At 52.4% G+C, this 11,888-nt stretch overlaps 1 protein-coding gene across 3 annotated transcripts; it reads right to left on the bottom strand.

The window, feature by feature from the left end:
• Window positions 1-253: 253 nt before the first annotated feature.
• COPZ2 (COPI coat complex subunit zeta 2) lies at window positions 254-11,882 on the bottom strand. Of its 3 annotated transcripts, XR_008519598.2 has the most exons (10): window positions 11,717-11,877; window positions 10,900-10,974; window positions 7,936-8,017; window positions 7,284-7,375; window positions 6,759-6,814; window positions 6,237-6,314; window positions 3,203-3,254; window positions 2,550-2,588; window positions 1,759-1,872; window positions 412-560 (listed from the first exon to the last, which is right to left on the bottom strand). XR_008519598.2 is itself a non-coding variant. In XM_024234418.3 (9 exons), exons 1-9 carry the CDS (start codon window positions 11,825-11,827, stop codon window positions 513-515), a joined length of 633 nt encoding a protein of 210 aa, XP_024090186.2. In that variant the 5' UTR covers window positions 11,828-11,875; the 3' UTR covers window positions 254-512. The 3 variants fall into 3 exon arrangements, 1 of the variants encoding a protein (XP_024090186.2); XM_024234418.3 differs by lacking the exon at window positions 1,759-1,872 and having other exon boundaries at window positions 254-560; window positions 11,717-11,875; XR_008519599.2 differs by lacking the exon at window positions 10,900-10,974 and having other exon boundaries at window positions 11,717-11,882.
• Between the last annotated feature and the right edge of the window lie 6 nt (window positions 11,883-11,888).

Here is an 11,888-nt window from a genome sequence, read left to right as displayed (position 1 = left end):
GCGCCACACATGGGGCTCCGTGGTATCAGCGTCGCACCCCCCCCCCCCCCCATGGTGTTAAATAGTCCCCTTTCCCTTGTCCCACATCTCTGCCCAATCACACAACCACAGGGACACGCCCCACCCTGGTACTGGATATCCCCACGATGAGCCACAGAAAGTGCAGGAGCCCTTATCTGAACACACACACACACACACACACACACACACACACACACACACACTTCCTAGGCCAAGAAAGAAGGAGATCCTCGGCAGAAGACAAAAGCAGGTTTATTAGGGCCCTGGGGCCAGGAATGCCTAAGATATGAGTTAAGGCCAGGGCCGTGAGAAGAGGTGACTCTCCTGAGGCCAAACCTTTGCATCTCAGAATCCCTGGCTGGAGACCTTAGGAGTCAGTTCCGGGAGGGACCTGGGGATGCAAAGGGGTCTCTCTTGACCCTGGGATCTTTGGGCTTTTGCCAGGATTGGGGAAATGGTCTGGGGGGCAGGGAGCCTTGAATCCGCAGCCTTCATTTCAATAACGACCATTTAATTTGTTCCTTGGCAGACTGAAGAACCTGGGGTGGGGTGGGGGAGGTTGAGAGAAAATTGAGAATGTCAAATGCCTCCACACACAGTCATGGGGAGGTCCACAGCCCACCTTCCCCAAGCGCCCCTGCAACCCCCGGTCACTAGGTGGCAGCAGCTTGTCTCCACTTGGCTTAAACGCGGCCAACCCTCCAAGTCAGAACGCGCAGACCAAACCGGCTGCAGCCAGCTCCCACCTCAGGCCCAAGCCTGCCCAGACCTCTGGCTCCTGCATCTGCAGCGTGGGTGTGGCAGCAGCCTGTCTCCCCGCTGTCATGCCATGAGAGTTCCCGCCCACAGTGCCACGTCCAGGCGGACACGGGGCCCAGGCCTGACACTCGCTGTGCTCAGACGCCTCAGCAAACCCCTAGCTCTGGCCATGGCTGGCAATGTGTCCTCAACACCCCACCCCAACCCACTGCTGATGTGGCACAGCTGGCAAAGGGTGGCCAGCCAGACCCTGCGGTGGGATGCCTGGTGGAAAGTCTCAGCCCAGTGCTTACACAAATCCATACAAGTGCACACACGCATACACAATACCAAACCAGGAGAGGGGAACAGGACTCCAGGTGCGTCCCTCAGATTGTCCCTCCAGCCACTCAGCCTTATTCCCTTCTAGAGAAGGAGGGAACGCTGTGTCTCCTCCTCCTGCACAGTCTCCCTCCTCTCTTCGGGGCAGTGGCTTAGGGTTCCCCTGATTCTCCTAGCCAGAATCTAACTTTGTCCTCATTTTATCCCGCATTGGCTACCTGTAGCTTCCTTTGTTTTTACTCAAGAATTCCATAAAAAATGCTGTGTTTTCATTCTTTCTCCCTTTGGAGAAATACTGATGGTTATTCAGCATGTAACTTGCTTGGAGCCCTGCTAAGAGCTTGCCATGCATTGGCTCATTGAATTCTCATAATTCCATGAAGAGGGTCCTGTTATTATGTGAGGCCCAGAGAGGTTGAGTAACTTGCCCTAGGTCACCCAGCTTTAGGTGGTAAGGTAGAACATGTACCCTGGGATGACTCCCATGAGCACCTGTGTTCTTATCTGTTCTGCTCATTACTCCCTACCCTCTTTCCACCCTGAAAATTGCCTTGCAGCTGCATTCATTCCAGCATGGTATGAGGAAACATGGGGAATCACAGGGGAGGACGAAGCAGAGTGAGCGCTAAGGGCAGTGCAGGAAAATGGGCACCACACCTGGGACTCCACACGAGACGGCACAGGCTCATCTCGGTAGGGCCACCACAGCACGAGGAGTTAGCGCCAGGGCGGGGAGTTCCATACAAGCAGGATTAGTCTGAGCAGAGAGACCTGCAGGCGGACAGAAGAGAGGTCAAGACAGTCGTCCTGAACTAGCAGGAAGTTTGTGCAGCTGGGGAACTGATCAGGCTTCAGAGCCAGGAACCTCCCCCTGGCCTCACACTCTGCATGCACCTCCACATAAGACCATGCAGGGTTGTGGCAGGTTCTTCCATAGCCAGGTCACTCAGGGGCAAGGTGACAAGTGATGAGTGGGGAAAGTCAGATCCTATCATGGGTTTGAGAGTCCTTAACAATCCCAGTGTGCACCCTAAGTGGCAAGGACAGGGGTTAAGAGCCAAACTCCTATTTGGTACCCTTTCCAGGTTTCGGTAGAGGTCGCATCAGAGGCCTGAGTTCCCAGATTTTTGGGGGGCACAAGTGACCCAGCCATCTCCAAGGTAGGCAGCTCATCCTAGTTTCAATCCAACTAAACTAAGCCAGATGAGGTGGGCTGACAGTAACATGCCCATCCATCCATTAGTACCCAGCTCCCCCGAGTTGGAGAGCCCGGAGGCCTCCAGTGAGTCTTTCCAAGATATGACCTGTCACTGCCTCATCCCTTCCCTCCTCATCCCTGATTTTTCAGACTTGATAACTTCACTGGGTCCCCTTAGGATGCTCTAGGATGCTCTGCTCCAGTATCTCTCTAGACCATTTCTAGCCAAGGCAGATGCAGGGGGGCCTACCTGGGCCACACTCTGTTCAGTCAAGCCGCCATCATCTACCTGTAAGGAAGCAGAGTCAAAGGGTGGGGTAGGGCCAGCGTGAGGGTCCTGGGTCAGGGAGGTAAAGGAAAGGGGCTTGGGGGTATGGGTGAGGTGGTGCAGTGGTTAGGGTGATTCAGAGCTGCACCTGTGTCACTGCTTAGTAGAAGTCCTGCAGCCTGTCATTTGGAAGCCAGGACCTCTGGGATTGTGCTATGGTGCATGGAGGGTGAGGGAAGATGGGAAGAAAGATGGGAAGAAAGGTTTCATCCAGACGTGAGAAAGCCAAACAAGGCAGGGAGGTTCTATCCATACCCCTGACCCCCAACCTCAAGGCCAAGGCAGCCACCTGGTGCATCTTTGAGGATGTATTTATTTCCCCAGTCTACACTTCCTACCAGGAATGAGGTGAGGTACTTGTGCTCCTAGCCGGGGAGAGGACAGGAAGATTTCTTCCATTAACTGGCATCCCACCCACAAACTGCTGCTCATCCCACCCCTAACAAGTGTGTCAGCCCAGTGGTTGGCTTCTGCTAGAGGAGCTTGGGCTTCTACCATCTAGGCCCTAGCAGCCCTATTCCCAGGGAGGACAGGAAGGGCAGCCTAAAAGAGGAGGTGTTCAGGAAGACTCTTACCCTAAAATTCACCTTCTGGATCACTTGCTGGGGGTCACTCTCCAGAATCACACTAGAAGATGAGAGGAAAAACCAGGAGGCAAATCAGTGGCACAATCCTCCCCTCTGCCCCTTCTCCTTGCCAAGCCTCTTCCCTCTCCCAATGCATCCTGCAACATCTCCACCTTCCAGGTCCCTTCCCACTGATAGCCCTCAAGTCAGAACTCTCCCTCAGCATGGAGGGCCCTCAGCTCTGATTCTTTGATGCTTCAACCCAGTGGTCCACATGCTTTGTCATCCCTGGGCAAAATCTTTGAAACTGGATGAGAACAGTCTGGTCTAGAATGATCAGGTTGTCAAAAGCAGGGACTCTCAAAACTCAGAGCTCTTGAAAGTTCACTTCACCTTCTGGGTATAGGGTTGGATTCCCTGTGAAAAGAGTTAGGAAGGGAGGCCCTGGGGGTTCTTATCTTGTTGCAATGGTTATTTTATGGCATGGGGTCATGCCCTGCATAAAATAAATGAAACTCCAAAAATCAGCATCTACCTTCTCCCCAACTTCCTCCCTTTTTTTTTTTTTTTTTTTAAGGCTGGGCACGGTGGTTCATGCCTGTAATCCCAGCACTTTGGGAGGCCGAGGCGGGTGGATCACCTGAGGTCAGGAGTTCCACACCAGCCTGGCCAACATGGCGAAACCCTGTCTCTACTAAAAGTACAAAAATCAGCCAGGCATGGTGGCATACATTGTAATTCCAGCTAATCGGGAGGGTGAGGCAGGAGAATCGCTTCAACCCTGGAGGCAGAGGTTGCAGTGAGCCAAGATCGCGCCACTGCACTCCAGCCTGGGCATCACAGTGAGACTCCGTCCAAAAAAAAAAAATTTTTTTTTTAAATCTTCCCTTTTAGGCCAGGCACAGTGGCTCATGCCTGCAATCCTAGCACTTTGGGAGGCTGAGGTGGGCAGATCACAAGGTCAAGAGTTCGAGACCAGCCTGGCCAATATGGTGAAACCCCGTCTTTACCGAAAATACAAAAAAAAATTAGCCGGTAGTGGTGGCGCACGCCTGTAATCCCAGCTACTTGGGAGGCTGAGGCAGGAGAATTGCTTGAACCCAGGAGGCAGAGGTTGCAGTGAGCCGAGATCACGCCACTGCACTCCAGCCTGGGTGACAGAGCGAGACTCCGTCTCAAAAACACACACACACACACACACAAAGAAACAAACAAAAAACTTCCCTTTTGATAGACCCAAATATTGTAGCTTTTCTTAGAGAGCAGGCGCTCCTTCATGAGGCCTTGGGGTTATGTACAGGGTACATGGGCACGAGGGCCTGTCACTGTGGCAGGACAAAGATGACAGGATCTGAGTATACCTCCTTACCCAGTGAGACTCCTCCAGGGCAGAAGCTTTGTTTTTCTTTTTTACTAAATCACTGGAAATGACAAACATTTCTTGGGAGCCTCTTCCAGGCCCCATCCTTGGGCTGAGCACCCCCTGCCCCAAGCTCCCTAACCAGGGGTCCTGTAATCCATAAAGAAAGAGCATCCCAGGCCAAGGCTCCAGTTTAGGCGTTGCCTCCCGACTGGCGCTTCCCCAGTTTTTCTTGGCAGGAAACTGAGTTCCTCAGAGGCAAAGACGGGAAGCTTGTGAAGCTTACACCTCAGGCATCCTCCTTTGCACAAGCCATCCAGAGCCCTGCATCTTGTTTTGCATTCATAGTTTTGTGTGTGTTTGTGTAAAGTTTTCCTTCAAGAGGGTGCACTAAATTGTATATGCTTCTGGCTCCCCAAAACCTGGCGTTACCCCACTCCCTTTTGGGTCCCAGAAATGTGCAGGAGGCATTCCTTAGTGCCCCAGGCAGTCCAGTACAGTGCCATGGAAACAGCCTGGCCCCTGGAACTATTCACATGGTTTTAGATCTTGGCCCTGCCACTCCTTAGCTGTGTGAGAGACCTCTGGCGTGTCACTTGAACCTTTGAGCCTGTTTCCTAATGTATAAAATTATGTAATGATAGAGGCATGTATGTTTTTAAGGAGCTCAAGAAATTCCTATTGGCCGGGGATGGTGGCTCACACCTGTAATCCCAGCACTTTGGGAGGCTGAGGTGGGCGGATCAGGAGGTCAGGAGATCGAGACCATCCTGGCTAACATGGTGAAACCCCGTCTCTACTAAAAATACAAAAAATTAGCTGGGTGTGGTGGTGGGTGCCTGTAGTCCCAGCTACTCATGAGGCTGAAGCAGGAGAATGGTGTGAACCCGGGAGGTGGAGCTTGCAGTGAGCCGAGATTGCGCTACTTACTGCATACCAGCCTGGGTGACAGAGCAAGACTCTGCCTCAAAAAAAAAAAAAAAAAAAAAAAAAAAAAAAAAAAAAAAAAAATTTTATTATCCTTTGCCCCAGAGCCAGAACTTCTTTTTCTCTCTGAATATTGATCCCCTGATGGAAATTCACAAGCCAACTTTTCTCAAAAGAGCTCCTAGCTTCCTAAGAATATACTAGCATACCAATAGGAGGCAACATCTATTGAATGAGAACCACAAGCTTCACATGTATCTTCTCATTTAATCCCCACAATCCCTTATTACCGCCATCCTAAAGATGGAGAAAGTAAGCCTTGGGGAGAGTCAGTAATTGACCCAGGTCACACATCTAGCTTGTGTTGGAATTGAGCCCTAAGAGCAGGACATGTGGGGCTGGTGGGACTGTCTGAAGTCCTTCCAGAGAGGGCCAGCATCTGTGCCAGTGCTTCCCCTGGGCATTGGAGACCAAACTGGATTTTCCCCAAACCCTGCCTATTCAACAGTCTCCCATAGTTTTGACATCAGGTTACTCTCTTGTTTGGCTTGACTTTGGCTAACATTGAAATCAACTTCTATCTTCATGAGTGGGGCGCTAGTAAGGGGAAGGGGTAGGGGAATGGGATCCCTGGGAATATGCTGGGGGAAGGGAGTGAGAAGTTGGTCAGAGTTCTAGCCATGCTGGGTGCCATCTGGGGCTGATGATTCTCAAAGGCACTCCTGCTGTGAGTGTCCCTGACTGTCCCCTCCTCACCCGCCATCCACAATCTCGTCCAGCACCAAGAAGGCTCCGTCCATGTTCTCCAGCAACCAGCGCTTCTCCACGTTCTTCCTGAAGGTGGACACAAGCTCCTGAGCCTCCCTGTGGCTGGGAGGAACTGAGTCCCTGCCTAGGTGAGGCTGACCCCACTCTCCAAAGACTGCCTCATTCGCCCCTCACCAAACAAGGACTGGGAAGGAGAATGTGAAGGGCAGTGAGCACAGAGCCCATGCAAGGCATTTCTGAGCAAAGGGCAGTTCTGCTTGCTTACACCCTACCTTGTCCAACTTCCCATACTTTGGGCCTTGACACCCACCACAGGACCCCAAATGCATTTCACAACTAGGTTAGATGCTATAGCACAGCCCTACTTTGGTTCATTGTGTCGACTGTGAACTTTTCTTTTTGGATTATCTTAGTCTTGTGGGGACTTCAGGAGAAAAACAGGGAGGAAGGGTCCTGTGACATATCAGGGCTGGGGGGAAGGGGCCTCGGAGGGCAGAGTACCTCACTCACCTTAACATGTGGTTCAGAGACTCAAACAGGCAGGTGAGAACAGACATGAGCATCAGCTGGGATGGGCAGATATGGGAGGAGGAAAACGAGAGTTTGAGATTGAGAAGGTCAAAAGAAGCACTTGGAGCCCACCTGTGTGGGCAGCAATGGAGAGTTTCAGAGGCCTGGGCTGGAGACTGACTGCAGTGTGACATTAGAGGGAACTTCCATGTGTCTGGGCTGGGAAACTGGAGTTCTCCACTGGGAGACATTGAGTGTATCCTTCTCTAGTTATGTTTAAGAAGGACAAAGCCTCCCTTGAAGATGAAGTGATTACTTCATTCCTGGTTCCCAAGGAAACTAAGGGGCATCGAAGATACACATTGTCCCAGAAAGAACCCTTCTGGCTGCCCTCCTCTACCCCATGGAGCCTAGAAGGAGGGGTCCAATGGTGAGCCTCCAGGTCCCAGCCTCAAGCCCAGATTCCAAATAAGAACATTTCCCCATAGACAGACCCTTCTTACTGCCCCAACCTCCTGAATTCACCTCATTCTCGTAGGATGAGCCCACCACGTATAGGAAGAGGTCAATGCTGTTCTTGTAGACGATGGTCATACCCCCAAAAAATGCAATCTCACCTAGAAGTGGAGGGAGCTTTCAGTCCTGGCCACCTTGCCTGGTCCCAGCCTAGCCTCTCCTCCTCATGTATGACTCTGTGACTCTCCTATTTCCTTCTCCCCTTTCTAGAGAACCCTTGGAAAGACCAGCACTAGGGACACTACCATCAGGCAGCCCCATGTCCTTCCCCTTATCTGCTACTCTATTTCTAGGGACTGTCTCAGGCCAAGGAGTCAACAAGCCTAGTTGTTGACCAGTTTACCTCCTGCCCACGCTCCCACCCTGTGCAGCACCTTGGGACTAGATCCAGGTTTGGACCACAACACAGTTGGCCTCCTCAGCTAGAGAGAGGCCTGGGGATGCTGGGGGGTTGGGTAGTTGGGGGAATTGGAGAGCGACAGGGAGTGGAGGTTCCCTGGAGGAAGGGAGTGGAGAACAGCTGGGAAGGAGAGGACAAAAAGCCTCTGAAGAAAGGGAAATGGCCTGTGGGTGTGCAAGGCTGATGGGGACAGACGTGTCCAGATGGAGAAGATGACAGTATGCATCTGATAGTCTGCTGGAGGAAGAGGGGGACACTTACTCTCAGTCCGGCTGGTCTTGTTGAAGACATTTTTCTCGAAAACCATCTGCTCCTTCATGGAGGGGAATGTGTCATCATAATACTATGAGAAAGGGAAGGAGAAGGGACCATAGCTTTCCACACAGCCTGGGTCCTCCCTAGATTGGGGGGCAGGAAAGAGTAGGTGCTGGGCAAGCGAGATCCTGCTTCCCTGCCCCATCTCTCCATTACTGCACCCTAGGCCTGCAGGCTGACTACTTCCTCCAAAACAAATTATTCTTTTTTAGATGGAGTTTTGCTCTTATTGCACAGGCTGGAGTGCAATGGCATGATCTCGGCTCACCACAACCTCCACCTCCCGGGTTCAAGCAATTCTCCTGCCTCAGCCTCCTGAGTAGCTGGGATTACAGGCATGTGCCACCACGCCCAGATAATTTTGTATTTTTAGTAGAGACGGGGTTTCTCCATGTTGGTCAGGCTGGTCTCGAATTCCCAACCTCAGGTGATCTGCCCACCTTGGCCTCCCAAAGTGCTGGGATTACAGGCATGAGCCACTGTGCTCGGCCCCCTCCAAAACAAATTTTGAGCAAAGAAAGTCCCAAAAAGTAGAGGGATATTGAGGCCTGCTTTTGGAGTCCCCTCCTGGTTTCTTGGAGGATCTTGTACATTCAGCAGATGTGCAGGGTGCTAAGGATTGGCATGGTCACTAGGGCACACTAATTCTACAGCACCCTGAGTCTACAGGAAAGATGGCAAAACTAGGAGTCCTTCTTAAACAATGATAACGATAATAACAATGCTACTTTATTATCCCCATTACACAGATGGGGAAACCGAGGCATCAAGAAGTCAGGTAACGGCCTGGCACGGTGGCTCATGCCTGTAATCCCAGCACTTTGGGAGGCTGAGGCGGGTGGATCACCTGAGGTCAGGTGTTCAAGACCAGCTTTGCCAACATGGTGAAACCCCATCTCTACTAAATATACAAAATAAATTAGCCAGGCATGGTGGCGGGTGCCGGTAATCCCAGCTACTTAGGAGGCTAAGGCAGAAGAATCGCTTGAACCCGGGAGGTGGAGGTTGCAGTGAGCTGAGATCGCGCCACTGAACTTCAGCCTGGGTAGCAGAGCGAGACTCCATCTCAAAAAAAAAAAAAAGAAGTCAGGTAACTTCTCCAACATCTCACAGTTGTGAGGCCAAAGCTGGGTTTGAGCACTAAGGATGGTCTGACTGCAGACAGGGTTATAGTGAAGATTAAATATCTAAGAAACAATTCCCCACACATATCCCATAACTAAATTAATGTTTTTTGTTTGGGAATGATGACCCTCTCTCTCTGACTCAGTTTCTTAATCAGTAGGGAGCAAGAGCCTTTGGCCTTGCTGATCCACCTCTGACCATCTGCTGGGGCAAGGTGTGGTCAGCTCAGTTTTCAATTTTCTGGATGTGGATTTTGCCACTTAGTACTCAATCCGCAGGCAGATTAGCCATCTCCCTAGTGGCCACTGCTTATTTGAATGCCATAAAAACAAAAAACTTTCAGTTCCAAATAAACAAACAGAAAATATATTTTTTGGGATGGGGTCTCACTCTATAACCCAGATTGGAGTGCAGTAGCTCGATCATGGCTTACTGCAGCCTCAACCTCTCAGGCTCACGCGATCCTCCCACTTCAGCCTCCCGAGTAGCTGGGACTACAGGTGCACACCACCACGCCTGTCTAATTTTCGTTTTTTTTTTTTTTTTGTAGAGATGGGGTTTGCCATGCTGCCCAGGCTGGTCTGGCACTCCTGGGCTCAAGCAGTCCACCTGCTTCAGCCTCTCAAAGTACTGGGATTACAGGCATCAGCCACTGCGCCTGGCCTTACAACATATTTCTTTTCTTTTTCTTTTTTGAGACAGAGTTTCGCTCTTGTTGCCCAGGCTGGAGTGCAATGGTGCGATCTCGGCTCACTGCAACCTCTGCCTCCCAGGTTCAAGCAATTCTCCTGCCTCAGCCTCTCGAGTAGCTGGGATTACAGGCGCCCACCACCATGCCTGGCTAATTCTTTGTATTTTTAGTAGAGACAGGGTTTCACCATGTTGGCCAGGCTGGTTTCGAACTCCTGACCTCAGGTGATCTGCCCTCCTCGGCCTCCCAAAGTGCTGGGATTACAGGCATGAGCCATCACGCCTGGCCTTATAATGCATTTCATAGCTAATGCAGATGCTATAGCTCCACTACAATTAATTGTGTTGACAGTAGAAATTTATTTTTGGATTATTTTAGTTTGGTTTGCTCAGGCCATGTTTGCTAGGATAGATATCAGCTAATTGAATGGGGGTACAGTGAAAACCACCTTGAGCTTCATGTCAAAAAACCTGAGTTTGCCTGTGAAACGTGTGACATGGGAGAAGTGAAAAAATTAAATAAGTAAATAAATAAAATTTGGTTTGGATCTGTTAGGATATTAATACTTGTGACCCCAGGCAACTCACTTAGCTTCTCTACCTCTCATTTTCTTCATCTACGAAATTAAAGAGTTAGATTATACAGTCTCTCAAATCCCATCTGGTTCTAAATCCTTAGACTCCTTAGACTAAATCGTTAGTGTTTACCAAGCTGTAGAACAAAAGTGGAGGTTTTGAGGAGGTTTAGAGACAAACCCCAAAGAACAAAAGAACTTGTGTGGGGGTTTGGGGACTAAGACTCCTGGGTCCCAGGCTCAACACTCCACTGACCCATTAGGCAGAACCTTCCCATGCCCAGGTCCAACTGGCCAGTAGCAGGATGATGAGGAAACATTTCAGGGAACATGAGTAGAAACAGAGGAGACCCCTCATTTCAGGGAGCAGCACCTTGACACGGCAGGAGGATGAGAAGGACCTCTGGAGGGGTCTAAGCTGAGCTGCCCTGACTCACAGAGATCACAGTGGAGTTTCTCCTGAGACAGGAGTGTCAGCTGGGTGGGAACTGTGTCCCTCATGGGTGGGGTCAGAGGTTACCTTGGCCAGCAGCCGGCGCCCGTCATTATCTAGGATGAAAACAGCCTTGATGGTGTAGAGGGAAGGTTCCTGCAACTGACACCGGAGAGGAGAGTTCCGTTTGGCCCCTGACTCAAGGTGGACACCCTGTCTCTATGGGATCTGCTGGCCCTAGGATACATCCTCAGGCTCCAGCAACCCCAGTCCTCAAGGTCCACAGCTGGTTCTGCCCAACCCTGTGCCACATGGGCCAACCCGGGTGCCCAGTCCACTCTCAGGCAGATGTTCCACTGCAGGCCCCGAGTGGGCGCTGTGCCCGTTGGGTGCAGAAGGTCCTTCCGGGCCCAAGTTCTGTCATGCACTGACTGCTCCAGAGCCCGAGTCGGAGTGTATCACAGAACCTGGGCCGGGGGGGACAGCGGGCCGAGCCTCCTCCTTCCAGCTGATCCCTGGCCGGGCTGGACCTGCGCTCTCCAGCGCGCCCCCGGGCCCTGGCCCGGGTGGACTCTAGAAGCATGCCCATCACCCACCGGTGATGGGAGCCGAGTCTGGGACGGACAGGCCACTCCTTACCCTCCCCGCGGAATCGCAACTCACCCGCCACCCCCGCTCCAAACGGACCCAGAACTTCAGCCCCGCACCGACGGACTCAGGACAGGCCTCCTCTCCGGTCGGCGCCGGGACGAACTTTTCCTCCCGGGTCCTGGGACCGGTCAGGGGTGACACAAAGTTCCCAGCCGCCGGGCGCGCGAGTTCTGAGTTGGCTGCTCCCCCCAACCCTGCTCCGTCCCGGCCCAGCTCCCGCCGCCCGGGACCCCCGCGCCCGCCCGCTCCGTACCCGCAGCCCCGAGGGCTCCCCGGCTCGAGCAGGCGGCACCGGGCCCCCGGCCTGGGCCGCCGCGGCCCCCTCCCCCGGGTGCGGACGTGGCCAGGCCTCGGGCCGCTGCATTCCGCTCGCCGCCTCGCACTGACAGCGCCGCCCGCCGCCTGCCCGCCGCCGCCGCCCCGCC

Source organism: Pongo abelii, chromosome 19, assembly GCF_028885655.2.
Source record: "Pongo abelii isolate AG06213 chromosome 19, NHGRI_mPonAbe1-v2.0_pri, whole genome shotgun sequence".
Classification (NCBI taxonomy): domain Eukaryota; kingdom Metazoa; phylum Chordata; class Mammalia; order Primates; family Hominidae; genus Pongo; species Pongo abelii.
The sequence above is the reverse complement of the archived record's forward strand: the minus strand, read 5'-3'. Positions and strand labels throughout refer to the sequence as shown.